Source organism: Penicillium odoratum (genome assembly GCF_028828045.1).
Source record: "Penicillium odoratum strain IBT 22623 chromosome Unknown utg000004l_segment0_segment0, whole genome shotgun sequence".
Lineage (NCBI taxonomy): Eukaryota > Fungi > Ascomycota > Eurotiomycetes > Eurotiales > Aspergillaceae > Penicillium > Penicillium odoratum.
Window position 1 is genome coordinate 616,663 of NW_026643146.1, and position 20,066 is coordinate 636,728.

General features: G+C 47.7%; 8 protein-coding genes across 8 annotated transcripts; 2 read left to right on the forward strand and 6 right to left on the reverse strand.

The window, feature by feature from the left end:
* Positions 1–28: 28 nt before the first annotated feature.
* N7520_004484 (uncharacterized protein) lies at positions 29–1,907 on the reverse strand (the record flags this gene model as incomplete). Its single annotated transcript, XM_057138418.1, has 3 exons — positions 29–1,085; positions 1,135–1,609; positions 1,664–1,907. 3 exons carry the CDS (start codon positions 1,905–1,907, stop codon positions 29–31), a joined length of 1,776 nt encoding a protein of 591 aa, XP_056996625.1.
* A 1,192-nt stretch (positions 1,908–3,099) lies between these two features.
* N7520_004485 (putative homeobox and C2H2 transcription factor) lies at positions 3,100–5,640 on the reverse strand (the record flags this gene model as incomplete). Its single annotated transcript, XM_057138419.1, has 1 exon — positions 3,100–5,640. The coding sequence occupies one exon, from the start codon at positions 5,638–5,640 to the stop codon at positions 3,100–3,102; it is 2,541 nt and encodes an 846-aa protein (XP_056996626.1).
* Positions 5,641–6,980: 1,340 nt separating this feature from the next.
* N7520_004486 (acyl-CoA desaturase) lies at positions 6,981–8,414 on the reverse strand (the record flags this gene model as incomplete). The annotated part of the gene is made up of 4 exons (XM_057138420.1): positions 6,981–7,481; positions 7,534–7,620; positions 7,671–8,091; positions 8,170–8,414. 4 exons carry the CDS (start codon positions 8,412–8,414, stop codon positions 6,981–6,983), a joined length of 1,254 nt encoding a protein of 417 aa, XP_056996627.1.
* Positions 8,415–9,340: 926 nt separating this feature from the next.
* N7520_004487 (uncharacterized protein) lies at positions 9,341–9,623 on the reverse strand (the record flags this gene model as incomplete). The annotated part of the gene is made up of 2 exons (XM_057138421.1): positions 9,341–9,475; positions 9,564–9,623. The coding sequence occupies 2 exons, from the start codon at positions 9,621–9,623 to the stop codon at positions 9,341–9,343; spliced, it is 195 nt and encodes a 64-aa protein (XP_056996628.1).
* Positions 9,624–10,626: 1,003 nt separating this feature from the next.
* Positions 10,627–12,930, forward strand: N7520_004488 (uncharacterized protein; the record flags this gene model as incomplete). The annotated part of the gene is made up of 6 exons (XM_057138422.1): positions 10,627–10,948; positions 11,009–11,632; positions 11,767–11,843; positions 11,894–11,969; positions 12,044–12,795; positions 12,844–12,930. The coding sequence occupies 6 exons, from the start codon at positions 10,627–10,629 to the stop codon at positions 12,928–12,930; spliced, it is 1,938 nt and encodes a 645-aa protein (XP_056996629.1).
* Positions 12,931–13,367: 437 nt separating this feature from the next.
* On the forward strand, positions 13,368–15,087 carry N7520_004489 (uncharacterized protein; the record flags this gene model as incomplete). The annotated part of the gene is made up of 3 exons (XM_057138423.1): positions 13,368–13,643; positions 13,700–14,043; positions 14,097–15,087. The coding sequence occupies 3 exons, from the start codon at positions 13,368–13,370 to the stop codon at positions 15,085–15,087; spliced, it is 1,611 nt and encodes a 536-aa protein (XP_056996630.1).
* A 203-nt stretch (positions 15,088–15,290) lies between these two features.
* Positions 15,291–17,294, reverse strand: N7520_004490 (GMC family oxidoreductase; the record flags this gene model as incomplete). The annotated part of the gene is made up of 6 exons (XM_057138424.1): positions 15,291–15,523; positions 15,572–16,175; positions 16,238–16,768; positions 16,815–17,031; positions 17,083–17,202; positions 17,251–17,294. The coding sequence occupies 6 exons, from the start codon at positions 17,292–17,294 to the stop codon at positions 15,291–15,293; spliced, it is 1,749 nt and encodes a 582-aa protein (XP_056996631.1).
* A 495-nt stretch (positions 17,295–17,789) lies between these two features.
* N7520_004491 (putative CUE domain protein) lies at positions 17,790–19,217 on the reverse strand (the record flags this gene model as incomplete). Its single annotated transcript, XM_057138425.1, has 1 exon — positions 17,790–19,217. One exon carries the CDS (start codon positions 19,215–19,217, stop codon positions 17,790–17,792), a length of 1,428 nt encoding a protein of 475 aa, XP_056996632.1.
* Positions 19,218–20,066: the final 849 nt, after the last annotated feature.

The window sequence follows — 20,066 nt, forward strand, 5'->3', positions numbered from 1 at the left end:
ATTTCCCAAAGCTTCATAATATACGGATTCAAAACCCCGAATCATCCAAGTAAGCAGTCGGTATAGTCGGCCAAGCATCAACCCCGTCCAAAATAGCCAACGACATCCCCCCACTCTGATGAAGCTGGATATGACAATGCATCAAAAACGCTCCGGGATTCACAACCTGATACCGAAACACCATCCACATAGACTCTGTAACCGCAACAGGTGTAGCTGACGTATCCCTGAGAGGCGGATTAACCAAATTAAATGAACCCGGAATATCCAGTATAGCCTCCGCGACAGAATCCCAAGTAAAGTTGCCACTACCCTGACCGATGACAAAATGTTTATTCGAGTGTTTGTGGATCGGATGAGCTGGTTGAAGCGGCTGACCAACTTGGATAATAAGATCGACCCAAGATCCATTCTTTGTCCTAATGATCAGGTCACTTGGTATAGCGGTTTGGTTAAAAAGGAGAGGCTGAGACTCTTCGAGTTCGAGATTATAACTACTATTTCCCAATGTCCAGAGATACGATGCGTTGAAGTGATCGATATGCAGGAAGAAGGTTTCATCAGCTGTATAAGCGGGCGTGATAACGGGGAACGGGATAAGAGTTGAGTCGTTGAAAAAGATCGTATTAGCTGTAGCGTTCTGGGCTGTCACTGTTATCCATGGGGTGGAGGATCGATTGAGTTGGGATCGGCCATCGTATTGCATTGTGGCGGTCGTATTGATGATTTGCTGTGCAGTGCCGCTGACCATGCGGATTGTGTAGTTACCCGGTGTCTTGTTTAGGGGAATTAAAATTGAGTAGCGAGTTGCATTAGGGATGTTGATGGCGTTTACGCGAACGGGCTGGATGTAGCGGCCGTCCACGGCATATACCCACATATCGTGTTCATCCACGGAGAACATTAGATGTAAGAGTCCAGCTGTGCTGGTCAAGTCCCAGCTGACGTACTGTTTGTTCGAATTGACGGTCAGGACTTCATGGGCGCTGTTGGAAGGTGTGCAGCCATAGAAAATTGTCGGTAACAACTTGCTGCCATCATGTGTGAAATTACCTTGTGTGCCAACGTTATTTGGCGGGAAACATCTGGTTGGTGATCAGTAGATGATTCATGTTCGATTTGATTACCACTTACCCAATGTCTGTCAGTGTCTCGTTACCCAAAACGGCTTTCTGGTCCGCAGTAGTTAAAGCAGCCAGTTCCGCAGCCGTAAAGCAGGACACGGAGCCTTTTCCGTTGATCAAAAGCGCGTTCGCACAGTATGCATCAACGCCAGACGCTTCCTCGGCTGCCCAAATCTGTTCTGACGTCAAAAGGCGCCAATCCGAGACAAGTACTGGGGAGGTATTTTCTTCAGCAACAAGCATGGCCTGCAGCTGAGATGCATTAGTCGTGATCATAGTGAAAGGTCTCTCTTCGGAGTTCGAAGGTTCGATATAAATAGACCCATAAAGACCATCTTCAAACTGGCCGCGATGGTGCGCATGGTAAAAGTATGCACCATACTGATCTGCGGTCCATTGATACCGAAAGGAGTCACCTTCGTCTATTGGTCGCTGACTCACACCAGGGACACCATCCAACCAAGGCGTGTTCTTTTGTTCGATGCCTATTCAATCCCATGTGAGTAATGTAAATTGATATTTTGACTCGCTGAACCTACCGTGGAAGTGCACGGTGACATTAAAGGGACATTCATTGTGAACATCAAAAATGACTTCATCCCCTTGCACTAGACGCAATGGAGGACCTGGATATTGGTTATTAACCAATATTACATCCCTGGTAAAACCTGCAACTTTCTTTTGAGCCCAGGTGAGAGAGATAGAAAAGAAGACGAGTTCAGCAGAAACCCATTGGACAAAGAACAAGACTAAGAATGCCCAAGCACCAAGTGAAGACTTCATTGTGACCTTTGATAACTAAATGTTGAGGTATAAATTGATTTCCACCTAAGTGAAATGTGTGCGGATAGGATATGAGTTATATACACAGTTCTGAGCGATCGAGATATGTTTCAGCAATGCTACCCACCATGATCAGGCCGGTGTTCTCAGGGTTGACCCTGACACACCATGCTCATCATTGGTCTTAATAAAGATCATATTGCAGATATCGCGCACGAGATCTGTTCCAGGCTCAAAGAATGAAAACGTTTCCCGGTGTGGATTGCGCGGTGATCATGTGGCCTTGCGTATCTGCCATCCGTATTGGGCTGAGTGGTTGGCCCGCGCATTGGAAGGGTTCGCATTATAGAAGTGAATTCAGGTGTGATAGCGCAAAATGGAACCAATCAAGTCTCAGTTTGTTTAATCCATGCTCTTCCAGCATCGGGGCAAAGTTCGCATCTGCCCCGTTCGCCCTGGATCGGGAAAAAGATTGATCTAAGAAAGCCACCAATCTAGATCTCCGGTGGATGTAAGCCCCAATGTCAATGTGACCTTGATAGGAAGTCATGCAAGGTGATGGAGTCAAAGCGCTTCTTGCAAAAGATGTCTTTCATTTTAGGCTGATGGCTATAGATGAACCTCGGTACCGCCAGATCAGATCCTCTGCATGGGACGAATCAGGTACGCCATCATAAAGGTACCTGATCCCTGGATACGACTGAGACGGGCTGTCTCGGCGTTCTGCAGGTTAAATAAGAGCCAACCAAAGTGGTGGGTCCAAACAAAGAAAAAAAAAAGCTGACCATTAACGAGTGTCGGGTATGAGTCAATCAGCTTCCGACGTAATTCCGAAGGGTTGACCCGCTCGTTTGGTGCAGAAAGGCCCCACGTCGAAAGTGGGTCAGTAATATTCCATACGATGCATGGTGGACACTAAAAAAACAATAATGACGCATTTGGGTGTGAACAAGGACGCGTGGTGGCGGCTCGGTTGGAAATCGAGCTCCCTCCACGAGGATGAGGTGTGTACCATGGTGTGGCAGACTAAGACTAGGAAATGCCAAGTTGAAATATGAATTCATTCTGTAGTACAAAAATCAATCTTTGATACTGTTATTGATATGCTCGCAAAATGCAAATAGATGATTAGACTTTTCCTCCAAGGTCGACTCGGCATATATTCCAAGTTAATATCATCGCGTGACATCAATTAGAACCCAGTATTATCATAAAATGCAGACGGATCATTCTGGACATTATCTGACGCAGGAGGACCGCCCTCTTTTGAATGGAGGATGGCGATGGAATCCGACATTTGTTGGGCTGGGCCCGTCCATTTTTGCTTCCCCTTGCCTTCATAAGCTGCGGAATCACCCAAAGGTAAGTCACCCAGATCGGGCGGCGTTAGTTCGCTGTAGCTATCGTTCAGACGTTGCAGGAACTCTGGGTCGAAGCCCATCTGCACCAAGGGATCAGCAGACCCCTCTAAAGGAGCGGAAGAGGCTGAAGCGTTCCCTGGAAGGCTGCTTCCCCAATCAGAGGAAAATGCTGGGACACCAGCTGAAATCATCCCTGCACTGCCAACATAGCTGCCTGAAAGACTACCTGCGCCGCTGGGGCCAGCAGAAGAGAAACCGGTTCCTGGGTAGGCCGGACTCCGGAGACCAGGACTGGATACTGCTGAACTGGGGAGGGTACCAGGACATACGGCCCTCGCTAGAATATTGGTTTCTGGTGGAGCATTGCGCAGACCTCCAGGGGCGGCGAAGGGGGGTTGCAACCCAAGATCTGAAAACTGAATGCTGTCGTTGTTCACAGCAGATTGAAGTCCATTGTCCCGCTTCAAGATACCAAGCCAGACAGGGTTGTCGGCGCAGGTTTGATTCCAAGGATCGTCACAGCCATAAATGACTCGACGAGCCTCAGCTTGTATCATCTGATCAGTGGGAATTAACCCCTCTGAGGCTTGATGTTGAATGTACGCAGTGAGCTCGTGGGAGAGGCGGTCATAGCAATTGGCATCGTGAGGCACACTCAGCCTCGGGGTGGTTTCAGTCTCTTGTGACTGCACGGTAGTCCAAGGATTTGGTGAACGCCACTCGTAGTCGATCATGTATGGCGGTATGGCATTTTCAACCCGCTCAAGAATATGGGGCTCAAAGCCCCAGTCCCCATGCCATTGGGACATATTGGCCCCATTCTTGAAGTGACCGGCAAGATGGTCCACACGATCTTTCCATGTGTGCAATATCGATGTACAGAACCCACATCGGGATCTAATGTTGGTGATGCTACTCTGCCAGATTTCCATAAAGGGCTGAAACTTGCCATTGTGCATGAGGCGAAGGTGTTGATTGAGGTGATCTTTCCGATAGAAAGTTCTCTCCTGGATAGACTTTTCTTGACAGCTCAGGTAGTTGTGGGTTTCCAAATGGTCCTTGTCAGGATTGATTGCAAAGCAGAAGACGCATCGAAGTGTGCCATTCTCTTCAGTGACGCCGCCGTGCGGAGAACATGTCCACCTTTCCAAGATCAAATGCATGGATTTTTCATGGCGTTGCCAATCGTATTTGGCAGCGAATGAATCGGTACAGAAGGTGCATTGAAAGGGACGAGCAGCCCGAGCCTTCTGATGATTGAAAGTATTGACCGGTGCCGACGTCTTGCGACGACGACGACGTTCTTTGCGATCCATTGAGCCAAAGGAAAGGGAAGATCGATGGGAGTATGCAGAAGCAAAGGAAAGATCAGATACGGATGAATGACTAGTCAAACTACTTCCCGAGGCGGTATATCTTTTGTGGTCTGAGCTTGCACGGCTTGACTCATTGGTAGATCCAGGGCGACGGACCCTCACGTGACTCGATTGGGGTGGGCGTTGGCGTGATGGATCAAATGGCGGATTTGCGAGAGCGCGAGCAATATCACTGATCGTAGCAGGTTCGTTCTCGGGGGGTGAATGTTTCCAACGTTCAATAGGAGTCATGAGGGACACGTCTGTTCTGTTTTGACCAGGGATGTTGACAGCGCCTGGAGCAGAAGATTCGGTGCCGGCAGGGCGAACCTTGCCGCGTCGTCGAGCATTCGCAAGCCAATTGGTGATTTGAGTTCTTGTCAGGCCAGTGCTGTCCTTCAATTCATCTTTCTCGATCTCGGTAGGGTAGGGATTCTCGTTGTGGTCGCGCAGCCAACCCTTGAGAACATTAAGGGCCTTGCGAGAAAATCGAGTAGCACTATTCTTGCGTGAGCGCGAGTCTGAATCATCCCCAAAACCACCGTAAGACACAGATTTGAGGGCTCGTTTTCCAGTCAGGCCGCCCGTTGGGATGTAGGCGTTCTCTGACAGCGGCTGTAATGTTTGAAGGAACTTGCCAGGAACTTTGGCATGGGTGAAACTGCATTCGCGCCAGAGAGAGATACAGCAGGTACAACCGTTCTGGTGCATCACACCACGTTTGGCGACAAAACAATCGAGTCCCATTCGTCGACAAAAGTCACAGGGCTGTTCGGCGCGGAACATGGGGTAGACTCCGGTGTCCTGGTCTGGGCCAACGGCATCTGGTAGTTCCAATTCGGCAGTCTCCGGGACCGGCGGGTCATGGACAACCTCCAATGGCTGGTCATCAAGTAACGAGTTGAAATTGGCGGCCCGTTCATCGGCTTCATCAAATTCAAGATCAACCGAAGCAAGGTCGCTTTGGTGAGTAGACCCGTGAGCCGATGAGGCACCTTCAAAGTCGAAATACTCCATAGCTTGAATATAGGTCTGGCCTTTAAGACCGACACGATACTAAGCAAATTATTTCTGGAGGATATGTGGAAGGTTGGAAAAAAGTCGGTCTGGGAAGGGTAACCCTGGTATGGGGTAAAGCTGACTGGGTGATTAATCAAATTGCGGGAGTGGAGTGTTTGGACCTTGGTCCCAGCGTTGCGGTTAAACGGGCCCTGAATGTTCAAGCTGGAGGGGTCGTGCCATTGCTAACACGATAAGCAATCAGTATCTCACTGTCAGTGGTCGCTTCGGCCGAGGCAGACCTTTCCTAGCCGCTAGAAAGAATAAGAATCGGACTAGCCGATCGAATAGGAGAAGCCAAATGAATCTAACGTCATCCGTTGGCCTTGCGGGATAGGCAAGACCGGAGCTAGATTGAAGTTCCGCGTGTGATCAAGAAGACGCAGCTGCACGCCCTTCGCATGTCAACGCCAAACCTAATTAGGTCTAGTTTGACTGCAAAGCGGGGCTCTAAGGCGTTCCCAATTAGGAAAGAATGATTCATCTCCCCGCGATATCGGAGAGTTCTACAGGGTTCGAGAATCAATTTCGAGATCAAATCTAGTCCGTTCTGTTCTGATTCCAACATTTCAATGATTTTGATTCGTTTTTTCCGACCAAAAAAGCAGTTCCAAGGTTTGACCTTGGCCCTCACAGTCATCAAACTACAGCAACTATGCATTTGAATTCTTACAAAAAAATGCGTTCTGAATATTGTTCATGTGACAATCCCTATGCCCTATCGTAGTGGATATAATCGTAAAACGAAGCTAAAATACTTAGTTCATCTGTAGCAAAACTTAATACCATATACTCAGTTGCCAAGACTCGAAAACTCTTCACCGTTCACGGTTCCGAGAAAAACCGGTCTTCGGATAGAGGTTTTCGGCTATATTAAGGTAAATTGTGAAGGTCTAATGCCAAGCTTAAATTCGATTGTATACACATGTTCGAACCCAGGCGCTTTTTATCTCCAAACACTTTTTCCGGTCCTATGAAGTATAGTCTATTTGACTGACCGTCTCCTACACGTGGACGCCACCATAACAACTATACTTATACACCTGCCATGTGGGAACTAGCCTAATATCCACACTCGGTAAATATGTACTCGATCTCATAACAACTAATCTGTAAGTAGCCAATCACAAAAGATCCAAGTACTTTGGAAGGATGATCGCCAACAATCACCAGCGGTCCAGAACACAATTGGTATGGCCAACCATGAATCCTTTCTTACAAAAAATATGACCAAAAATCACTAGAGTCGACGAAATATTTCAAAGCCAAGTGCGCTCTTATTTTGTCAGAAAATGCCACTAATCCGATGATTGCTTATCACTGTTTCTCAGTCGCCATATTTCCACCTCACCACCTCCCCGGATTACACCAATTCTCATCGTGGAAAGAAGATTATGCGCCGCATTTGAGTGACTGTACACTCCACCATTGAACAGAGCCGTTGCATCCTTTCCGATAGCTGAACTGATCAGGGTCTTGCCGCCGGGATGTTCGTTGACAAAGCCTGTCACGTCGTGAATAACGCCAGCAATAACAGTTAGAGCTTTGCCGCTCTGGGCTTCAACCAAGAAATCATCCCATGAGACAACAGGCAGATGTTCAAGAGGAACACCCCAGTCCAACGTAGCTCGCTTCTGGTCGACTTTCTTCTGAAGTTGCTGGACACGGCCTTTTTCAATCTCATTTGCACGAAACTGTTTGAGATTTGAAGCCAGACCAAGCTGCTTCCACATCCAGATTGACCATTTGGTAGGATCATATTGCCACCATTCGATAGCGTTGCGGTAGTCCGAGGGAAACTGCACCCGTTAGCAATGAGGAATTTTCTGCGCATCGAGGTTCACTTCTTACCTCATGGTGAAAATTGTGATACCCTTCACCTAAAGTGACTAATGCAGTAACAACATGATCACGCGGTGAGTTTCGATCATCAAAAGGCTAAGTATTTGTTAGCAAAGTGACCGTCGATCAGGCGAGGAAAAACAAACCTGTTCGCCCAGCCAATGAGCCAAGGAGTTGACACAGAACGTTGCCTGTTGAACAAACAGGAATCTCAAGATACCTGCATATACCAAACCACCTTTCCAATCACCCCAACCCAGCCCTGCAACGGCCATAGGGAATAATATACCAAAAGACAGGATGAACACTCCATAGTTCTTATGCTGCCACACAACAATCGGGTCCTGATTCAAATCCGAGATATCGGTCCGACCCTGGTCCTTGGGATTCTGCTTCATAACCATCCACATGAAATGGGAGTACCACACGCCCTTCCGAACGCTATACGGGTCTTTGACGGTATCAGTCCATCTGTGGTGGGCGCGGTGCTTGCTACTCCACCAACGGATAGAACCCTGAACAGCACCACCCCCAACACAGGCAAGGAATATTCTCAACGGTACGCTCCTAATTAAATCATCCATTTGTCAGCATTCAATCTATGGCAGTTGTGGGTGGGATGAGACAAGACGATGGAGAGCTTACGCCTCATATGAACGATGAGCCCAAAGGCGATGATAACCAGCTGTGATTCCAAGACCTGTCCAGAAATAATACACAATTGCCCAGACGGCTGTTGCAAGACGCAACTCTGTGAAAAAGGCAGCGATACAGCCGAAGAGAGGTACGATTAGTATCAGGCTTGTGTTGATCCAATTAACATGGCGGTGCCAGTTACTCAAGGTGAGAGGCTGCTCAGTAATATGAAGCCTTTGAGCATCTGACTTCATTTCTGCGGTGTTGATTTCCAATTTTTTTCAATCTTGCTGTCTCGTATCGGATTTGCTGCGTCGAGGCAAGCCTTGACGAATGGAACACAATAGAGTATTATTGACCCTGGAAAAACAAACTATTTCCATTATATAAGTCCATATATATTCTATGATTTTATTCTGAAATATGCCCTTTCCTCGGTCGCATGTGTAAATGACGCGTATGGTCTCATTTCATTATGTTGAGAGCCCGGAGTTGTTGAGGTTGGGGGTCAGCCCAATCCTTCCATCCCTCAATTTTGGTTCCAACATTACCAGAGCATTTTTCGGACAGCTCACAAATACCTTAGTGTTGTGACCCATCTATGTAGTACCTAGGTAATGTTCAGTTGGAAAGTTCTTGCTGTTCAACGATCAAGGTGATTCTGGCGCTATAAAAACGCAGTCCTTAACTCTGATGGCTCGGATGATGGGACATTTGGAGTATTGGGGGCCATTACATTACACATCAATCGATATTAACTGGCAATCAAGTCCCATGATTAATGAAATATGTATATCTAATTTTCTTGCCTTCAAATGTTGATTCAAATTCAAAATTTATTATCCGATTCTCATGTCGTTTAAATATGCTGGGTTTCCACTTAGATTTCAGATTTTGGGTCTAATAAGAGAATCACAGGGGATATCAATCGTCACGCACTATGACTACATGATTTCTCTAGATAACCAAAAAGAGGCTAAAACTATGCACAAACTTAATCACCATCATCTATGAAATATGAGTATATCTACGGATAGCCAAGTATACCCAATGCGACGCATAAATGTAAACTGAAAGAAGCATGAATTAGTCCGATCGCGGGAATGTTGCGCGGCGAATCTAAGACAGGATCATTTCCGATCTTGGCTTGGTGAAATGAATAAACATCCTGGGATCGATTTTAACTGAGCGCCCAGCAAATCAACCCCTCGTTTGCCCTCATATCTGAACTGAATTGAAGGATCACCACGCGCAGAACCATGGCCTTGGATGAAATACGGGCATTGGTGTCCTCCGGCCCACACCAGAGAGGAGGCTAGAAAATGAGAAACATCCCTTTAAAACCGTTGAAACAAAACGAACTTCTAGTAGAAATGGTCGCAAGCGCTGTTTGTCAGACGGACCTCCATTTTGGGGGTATGGAATCTGGCAGCGGTGTTCACTATCCCCGCATCCTGGGCCATGAAGGCAAGAAAAATATCGATAATTGACAGAATTCGAAGCTGACACTTCATAGAAGCGGGATGCGTGAGAGAGGTAGGACCAGGCGTTTTAACTGTAAAGAAAGGCGATCACATCGTTTTCTCCTTTGTATCATGTCAAGATTGCGAGCAGTGCCTCAACCAGCACCTCGCGCATTGCGCTCAGGCGCAAAGTCTTAATTTTGATGTGGGTCCAGATTATCTCGTCGCACACGAAAGTTCGAAAGATCCACAAGAACCGAACGTCTATGGCAAATTCTTTGGTCAGTCTAGCTTTGCTAGCTGGTCTATTGTCAGTGAAGAATCGGTGGTGAATGTCTCGGGTATGGTTAACTCCAAAGAAAACCTTGCCACTATATTACCCTTGGGATATGGGATTAGACTGGAGTTGGGGCAATTATAAATGTTGCTGATGCCGGTCCAATTGACCGCGTCCTGGTCTGAAACCACATCGACCCTGATATGATCTCATTCGATTTGATTTCAAGATCAGTCGATTAACTTAGATCCCCGAACGAATTTTAGCACGGAAGAGAAAGTATGCCACTCACAGCACTACGTAGCCCCTACCAAACTATCACCTCGTATAACCTACCAGATGAGGTAGTGCCCTACTGATGTTAGACATCAGCAGGATAAGTATATAGCGATATCCTCGATGTTGATGTGGAGGATTGCAAACAGACGGCAATTGAACATTCTCAACACCTCAGAAATAGACAGACGATATACGATCGCTTGATATATGTGAGATCAGTAGAGATCACTTCCAAAGTCAAAACCAAGTGGGGCAGATTTAGCACAGACCACGCTTCTTATCAGCATATCAGAAACGAGGACGCTAGCATGTGAAAATGGCGCATGAAATATGCAATGCAAGTGCGCCGTTTTCTGTCAATTTACCTGTTATTCCCTTCACTTAAATCCTGTAACTGGAAACGCCTCAAACCATCGGCAATCAATACTCAGTTGATCCCACACAGCAATGGAATACACCAGGTTCTCAATTCTACCCATCACAGCCACGATTCGACGTCGACTCCCTCGGCTCTACTCGTCTCACAGGGCTGACGCCGAAAATAAATCGGGCCCGGATCGGCACGGACTGGCATCTCTTTCTGAGCCACAAATGTTTTTCCGTGGCCAGTCAACAGAACAAATTGTATCTGAGGTGCAAAGACCGTCAACGGGTGATAGTCTGGATTCTTTTGCATCTAGATCTGGGTCGGATACCCCGCCGCTTGAGGAGAGTTCGCCTGCCAAGTATGAGACGGAGTCCGGCTTGCGATGGAACAGAGTGGTTCCTGGTGAGATCTTGATTAAGCCAAAGCCCAACTTTGGACATTTAGTCACTGATAAGCTTTTAGCATATAATCTCTTGCGGAATGCAGGATATGAAGCTCAACAATCCCAAGCTGATGGCCGTCTGGCACGTTCGCTATACATTAATGCTTTGATGTATCTCTTGGATGCACTCCCTTCGGATCTTACGGCGGAGGAGACGGCTATGCTTCAATATCGCCTTCCAGAAGTTGTTAAATCATCAATAGCGACATCCTCGCAGCCGTGCCCTACACAATTGGAAGACCGCATGTCTCAAAAGGCTATAACACCACCCCGATCATATCTTCATCGACTTCTTGCATCCATGATTGTTCAGATCTTCCTCTTGGCTCGCTTTCTTTTACCTTATTTTAGACTTCTGCTGCGCCAAGTATACGAATTCGAGCGATCACACCACATCACGCAACGAGTTGTTACGGCAACTTTAGATGCAGCCGATGGATTGGGCAAGAAAGGTGTCGACATCAGTTCCGCCGTCTGCAGACTTAACCAAGGTCGTGTTGGCGTGGCAGTGGCCAATATTGCAAGCTGGTGGGTCGAGGAAGTTGCAGGTGGAATCTATGAAGGGGTTGGGGAAGGGATGATGCACCTTGGCATATTGCGACAAGGCCTAGAACTTGATAGATTGGCTTTACAGATTGATAGACGTTAGATTACATTTTACGAATTAATGTCATAGACGATTATTGTCATAGATGAGATATGATGTGGAGATGCGATAAGGATAAGCGATAAGCGACGTGTTGTGTTGTCGGATCTCCGTCACTTGGATTCCTTGAAGAAGTTGTGCTTTACCATGTCAACCACCAGGTTACCTTGTGTCCCATCTCTACGGAAGCAGCAGCTGCACCTGGAGTTGTGAGTCCATCATATTTCATTCAAGGGACTGTAATTGACCTCCCGTTCAGCTCAAGCTTGCGAAATGCCGCACCACCAGGGGTCTACGTGAGCCTTGCGCCCGGCGACCCAACTCTATGGAGTGGCGTCATTTTTGTTCGCTCCGGTATATTAAGACTGCAGGATACTTCATTTCCTTAGCTAACACCGAGATTTCCCAGGACCCTACGCCTCGGCCATTCTTCGTTTCCAAATCCGCTTTCCAGACATCTACCCAGATCTCCCACCCCTCGTGACCTTTGCAACTGATGTCTTTCATCCATTGATTGTCCCCCTCACCACATACACATTCAGCACCAGCTCCGCAAGCGATAACCCTGTCAGTGCGACGGACGATGAACGGTTACCCCCGGGTGGGTTTAGTCTCCGACACGGATTTCCCCATTGGTTCGGCCGGGCCAAGCGGAGTGGTATTGTCTCTGGAGCATCATCACGAAATGTGAGCGAGAAAAGTGCAGTCCTTGTGACAGAAGAAAGAGCCAAACCTATTTCTCCATCAGCGGAGGATGATGCCACATCAGACGCCCCTGAGCCGATAGAAACCGAAGAAGTTGCAGACACAGAGAGTCCCCGCATTGCCCAAATCCCTTCCGACGCTCAATTCGCAGAGGCACGAAAAGTAGTGCCCGTTGCGGAGCTCCTGGATTATATCCGCTCGACATTCGACAATGAGTCCGTCCTCGACAGCTTGCCCGTCGAGGTCGCAGGCAACCCAGGAGCATGGCATGCGTGGAAAGCACACCGCCGGGGGGGTGATTCTGGTGACTGGAAAAAGGGAAGTCCGCAGGCTCGGCAACCTGGAGATTGGCATTGGGATGGAATCTGGGCCAAGCGGGTGCAGGTTGAGATTGAAGCCAGTCATTCCGACCCCATGCTATTTGGGGGCGCTGCTCGTGGTGGTGGGGATGAGATGGTAAGTGCCCTCCCATTTGTATGGCCGATCATATGCTAATCAACTCAGATCCGATTTTCACGGTTAGACGATGCTACAATGGGCTCAGTAAAGGAGAGGATGAAGTCAGTGGTGAATGTACATACAGAGCAATGATTCGTGCTTGCCTCAATATACCCAATTCTACTTTTTTGCAGTTGCATCATTCCTGCCGAATATGAATGCTCACGGCCAACATCAACGAACTTCCGTTTCATCCATACCCTTCTACTATAGCTCACATGCATACAAGATGACCAGTATTTTATCCCTTGATTTTAAGAGCTCTGCACTGCTTCTTGCCTTGGTTCTTGTCCCTATCGTCATCCTTTTTTGCGCCGTGGCCGTGATCCTTGCCTGTTCAGAGTATTGGACCTGCAGATTTACCATACCTACGTGGCTCCCCCAGTGGTGTCGCTGTCGCTGCCGCTGCCGTGATCGTCGAGGAAAGCAGAGAAGGCTTCGATCGGACCTGGAAAGCTCGGCCGGGAATCGAGAGACCGAAATCTCCGACGTCGCGCTCGAATATGAATCGCCCGTTACCGGCACCGATCATGTTTAGGGGATTCCCGCCCGATGAGCTTCCTGAGCCGCTTACTGTCAGGAAGCGTAGCGTCTCCCGAAGTCACAGTATCGGCTCTTACTCCTCTTACCCACAAATTCCCAGTCGAAGTTCATCACTATCTGCGGTTGTGAGTGATGGCTCCTATGGACCAGCATCATCATCTAGAACACCTTCTCTAAGCGAAAGTCAATACCAGATTGAGATTGTGAAGGTCCGCCAACTTGGAGAACAAGATGCAAACATGGAAGATCGATTTGTGGACAATGTGAATGATTTCCAGTAGCTTTTAGGCGTTCCTTGGTATGCTAACCGATTCATTAGACCCCCAGGCGTGCAGGCAAAGGACAAAGGAACCGACGGGTGAACCCTCGATTGGTTGTGCGTTGGAGCTCCGGTTCTTGGGACTCATCGCGGACATGTTACCCGTCCGAAGCTGGGGGTTCCTGTGCTGAGTTGACATCTGAGATGGAACCAAACTATCTGCATCCCATTGATCTCCCAATTGCATTTGTCAACGTGAGGGCAGCAACAAGCACACTCCACATTAGCAAGGAACCTACATCATTATGGACTACCGTCTATGTTTCCGCCGATGTCAGTCCTACACCCTTGTTGGGAACCTCAAGCACTGCTCCCTTGGACATAGTCATTCTCCTTGATTCTCTGTAGGTTCTCCATACTGCCCAAACGTGATTGAAACTAATTGTTGAGCTTGCAGGCGCCAGCCATCTGTCAACCTTCTCACACAAATAACTCTTGGTTCATCTGTCCTTGCCTCCCACCTCATGCACAACCACGACAGGATTTCATTGGCCTACATTGATGGAAAAGCAAACTATGGCTTCGAGATGTTGCTTCCATTGAGCTTTCACTCGATTGAAACTGTTCGGTCGGCGTTGAATACTTTCTCACGGTGCCAGCTCAACAACGATAAGGAGTTCTGTTTTGATATAGGCAGTGTCATTCAACGAGCGTCTGGTATATTCTCACATTCTCCTCGCGCAGCATTCTGCCACATGTTTTTTGTCTCTGCAACACCGCCGGACCATCTCCTGCTATCTTGGATTGACCAGGCAATCGGCTTCCATACCATTACGCCACACGCGTGCCTACCACTAGACAATGGACCATCGCAGTCTGGTTGGCATGTACCTTACACGGTCGGGGCTTCTGAATCGGGTCCTAGAGAAACGCATTTTATACGCAGGATTTCCAGGGTCATTCGACAACTTCGCACTGGGATACGAACTGGATCCATCACTGATGTGAAGATATCTATTGCTCCTGGATATGGATGTCAAATTCAATCAGCCTTTGAAAATATTTCCCTTATTTCCCTTCGACCTGGAGAGACGTGGAGCATTCCAGTCCAGGTTCATGTCCCAGCCGCATCCAGACAGATATCGCAAGTTGCACAAACTGATTCCCAGCATCCCTTGATCGAGGAAATGATGAATCGAATCAATCGCCTACTGCAAGACCTTTCGTCTGAGGAGACAGCGCAGCCTCTTTTGACAGCAAAGGTCGAGTACCGCCATTCCTTGCTACCAGCGCCGAGCACAATTCATGTCGATACTAATCTTACCGTCATTCGAGGAAAGGAGATGGGCTTTGGTGCATCTCAAGGCGCTGTGAAAGTGAATATGGGAAGCAGTATACAAGACAGCGACTTCAGTCTCAGCATAGAATCCTTTTCGGACTGCAGCTGAACTTCATGAGACCCTTTTCACACATCGCATATTTTTATCGGTTTTTTCCCGTGTGACAGTGTATATGCTGCGAGCTCGTCTACTTAGATCAGGTGGAAATGGATTAAAAGCTCAATTTCTGAAATTCTTTAACTCAAGTACCTAAGCTAGTAGGTTATGAAAGGAGCAGCCAAATTGCCAGTATTGAATGCGCCTAACAGTCTTTAAATCCGAGGGTAGACATTTCCTGCCTGACGCCAGGTTTCCTTGATGAGATCCGCACACTTCTCACCTATCCCATAGGCTGGCATCTGAGTATGTCCTCCATGCAAAGCCGGCATAACACTACAATCAGCCACACGGAGCCCAGTCACACCCCTAACCTGCAATTTCTCATCTAAAACAGCCATGGGGTTATCTTCTCTGCCCATCGCACAGGTTCCCGCAGCATGATAACCTAAGCAAAATCAGTAACCTATAACGAAAACAAGAAAACACAACTCACAAGTAGTCGCATGCTCCTTAACATAAGGAACCCAATCCTCCCTCGTCGTATGCTCATGATGTTTTAAATTCGCCGGCCAAGACCCCTTAACAATATCCCTCGTCCCAGCACCCTTCATAACAACCTCATTCCCGAACCGACACGCCTCACTAAGAACAAGCAGATCCAACGGATCATCGAGATAATTACAATCCACGACCGGATTCTCCAGTGGATCCATCGAAGAAAGAGTCACAGAGCCACGAGACTTCGGCGCAAATAGTTCCGCTATAATCGAGAATGCATGCTTGTGATCGATCGGGAATTGATCATACTGCTTCGGTCCACCGTAGCATTCTGTTGTGAAGAATTCGATATTCGGTTGGTTTGGTGCTAGACCCATTGGATCGCGGCCTGGGAGGCGGGGGGCGTGTTTCCAGAGTGGTTCGTCTTTAAGTCGGTCGTCTAGTCTGGCGAAGGCGAAGACTCCGAAGGGGAATGTAGATAGGAAGCCTGTTTTCTTCTCTTTCCAAAGTTGGTATGTGTTTTCGAAGTTGTCGTCGTGGTAGACGGCGTAGTCGTTTGTTAGGCCCTCTTTTTCGGTCTCATAGAATATGAAGACGATCTACGAGAGTTAGTTTGTTTGGTGTATTTTGTGTCAGGTAGTAGATACATGGATATACCTACCAGGTGGTCCATGAGGTTCTTGCCCACGCCGGGTGAGTTCACTGTGATTGGGATGTGATGCTTTTCTAGTTCGTCTTTCGGGCCGATACCTGAGCGAAGAAGGATAGCAGGGCTGCAGTATGCGCCTCCGGAGATGATGATTTCCTTTCGAGCGAAGAACGTCTTGGAAGTACCATTGCTGATGGTGATAACGCCCGACGCACGGGGCTGTTCGCCCTGGTCAAAAATGATCTTGTCAACTGTTGTATCAGTCCTGATAGTGATGTTATTTCGATGGTTCTTCTTCGTCACGAAATCGGCGCCGGTTGTCCGGATCCCTTCGTATACTGTACGGGGTACATGGCCACAGCCTTGTGCCACATCGCCAGTGGTAAACATGTCGTGATGCAGGGGCATTCCTTGAGACTCCATTGATTGGAGTAGTAACTCCGAGATAGGAGCTAGGTCATGAGGCTCTGTATGGAGTGGTCCCGAGTAGCCATGACTGTCAACATCGGCTTTGTGCCATGGCTTGGGGTGGAAAGTTTCCGACTGTCATTAGTTAGCACTATTTTTTATCGTGACTTTTTGGTTTCACCTTTCTCATGTACTTGAAGAATTCCTCTCCACTCCACCCGTCCAACCCCCAGTCATCGTAATCCTGCTTGGAACCGCGGATGCAAAGAGTGCCGTTAACGCCACTACATCCACCGAGAAATCTGCCACGACTCAATTTCACTTGACGATTATCCACGCCTTTCATTGGTGGAGTAACAAAATTCCAATCTGTCTCGGAATCGAAATTGTTCGACCATCTTTAAATTGTCAACGGCAATCTTTCTATGAGGAGACCTCGGATTACTCACCCTCCTGCCATGTGCACATTTTCTAAATCTTTATTATGCTGACCGGCCTCGATTAGAAGAATCGATACCTCTGGATTCTCAGCAAGACGAGCTGCGACAACACATCCAGAGGTTCCACCACTGTATCATGTTAACAAAGATTCATCTTCCAAGTGCTGACAAAATTACCCGCAGACAATATAATCATATGTATTTTCCTTTGGAGTGGTCATAATGATTGAGCTCTGGCAAAGTGAAAAGTGATGATCCCAGCGATGGAATCACTAGCGATCCTTCTCTTTATAAACATTTATCTGCTAAGACCGATACACCGGGTCACTTCCAAAACCTCCTAGCGAAGCACGGGGGCCAATTCCGCCTTTCTGTCCATTAAGAGGGGTACGATCATGTTTAACCGAGGATTTAACAACTTTTGATTGGATTTGAATTTTGACGCTGACTGTACTATATTAGCGGAAACACCCCCGCATTTACCATCAACTCTAATTCTCATTCAATGGAAATTTCGGATTTATTATATAAAAAATCCGCCATTCTCTTAATTTCCAGTTGAGATCTTCAGATCTGTTCTGGGTCTGGGAAAGGATGACTTTCTTTTCGTCTTTCTCTTTGTCTTTTTTTTTCTCAGGCGGCTCGTGGGCTTATGCGGTGTAACACAACCTATCCAATGGATTCCACTTTTATTCAAGCTAGTGACTAGGTGCAGATTATTGGGATGATTGCGACGCCGAGAGATTTGCCAAGACAGGCGCAACATCCTGATTAGGCTTACGGTCCCACACCGGATCGCCATCATCGTCGAATTCCGCCCACTGGAAAAATGAGCAGCCCTGTTTACCCGGAGTAGTCCCGGCATAGCACATCCACATATATCGACCACGACTTTCTTGCTTGCGCTGTGAGCACCGTAGAATAGCATGGGTCCCACAACGACACCGTGGTATAAATCGAGGGTGGAGGGTATCGCGATACCAGCGATAAGTAATATTGATGCGACAGTTGCCAGCAACTGGGTGCGGAGAGATGGTTTGAGCAGGGGCTATTGCGTGCTTCCATTCCTCCTGCATCTCAGCATGCATTATTAGAAGTGAGTTGTGAGGAAGGTGAATGGAGATCTGCCCCTGGGCATCAGCACGGGCAGTAGAAGCTTTGGATTTGGCTTTATTGAAAGGCGAGCCAGCGCTTGGATCATCATTTGCTTCCGTACCATCATCCGCATCCTCGTCTTGGGCGACGATTCGACGGACACGGAATTCTCGTTCCACGCCTAAGCTCAGACTACCGATGACTGGGTGTGGTCCGAGATAGGTTAATTCATCCGCATGGTATCCTACACTCTCAGCAGGTCCATCGTAGCAGTTTACAAAGGCTGCATTTGGTCGCCACTGCCTCGGTGATTGGTATTTCAATTTTTTTCCGTCTGGGTAGATATCCCGGATACGTTTTTGAATTTCCTCGTTCACTGTACGCTGCACTTTGCGCGAGACAGAACGTAGCTCTGGTGTTGCCTGTCGCACGTTTGCGCGGTAGGTGCCGCCGTACGTGTACTCTGAAGTTTGCTGTTTATGCTCCTCTGGCGTGGAGACATATACACATGCAGTGTGGGGGCTTTGCACTGTGCGGTTGAAGAGTTGGAACTCGTTTCTGGAGAAGTGTTCTGACTCTTCCAGGAGCTCTGCTAGGAGTTCGTTGGCCTCTTCCTGTGGAAGAAAATTGTGGATTATCGTGCAGGGGGTATTGAGCGCGACGTCTTCGGGGGCATAGAGATGCAGAGTCTTTCCTTTTTGAGTAACCAACGGCTTGATCTCTTTCATGGGTGTGAGAGATCCATCTTTGGATTTCATTAGGACGTGGGATGACAACGACGACTGAACACGGGATGACCTAGGAGCTGGTCGTTTTATTGGTGTCACATTCTCTGCGGCTCTCTTAGACAACAAAGATGAGGCAGATTCGACAGATCCGTCACAGGAGACAAGTATTTCAAGTAGATCGTCTTGTTTGACCTCTGGGTGGAGCGATATGAGAATAGCAAGCTTGATATCCGTTGATTCCTCGTCTTGAACATCACAGACCTCGATTCTCTGCTCTGGCTCTGACAGCCTTGGCTTTTTCCTGGAGAGAAATGCATCCATAGGACTGGAAACCCCAACCCCATATCCCTTCTGTGATGAACCAAAGTGAGTCAAAAGAGAAGGGTTGATTGATAAGCTGGTGATAAGATGCTATCAGCACATGACTTGCATCGAACTGACCAATAATATCATAGAGCATCGATTCTAGTAGGAAGCAAGCGGAGTATGAGCTAATCTGCCATGTAGGCCGAGAAATTTCGTTAATCATTAATGGTAAGGCTATATACTGCTCCATTCCCCTCGACCAAGATACGCTCGACCCTCACGATGATATTCCACCAGATGTTTCATCTTTCTTATTCCATCAAACACCTCAAGAAGCGCAGGCATTGCCACCATAGTCCAGCCCCGATATTTCCCCCTGTATTCCCCAGCACTGTCAAATTCATCACTTGAGGTAAGATATGGCTGTTCCCCACACCTCGAATCTGGAAAATTCTCCTCAACAACTTTCACCCAGCACCGACCAAGATCAACATTCTTTTCAACCATTGCACATAGATCCAGCACCGCTTTTAAATTCGACAAAACCTCATAATCAACCATCAGACAGATCCGTAGTCGACTCGGCAGATCTGTCGCTGGGATAGCCAAAGAGACTTTATAATCGTGGAATGCCCGGCGAACCCCGTCCTCATCAAGTTTATCGTATTGGTCTCGTGCATTGAATATTTTGGAGGAATAGCTGTTTATTAAGGCCTGAAGTTGGTCGTCCGATCCTGTAAGTGTCTGACCTAGTGATTTGCTCACTGCGTCGTTCAAACAGCGTAGGAATATGGGAAGGAGGTCTTTCATATCGGACCTGTAGCACGTTCGGTAGGCGATCGGGCCCCAGCTGAATATAATGAA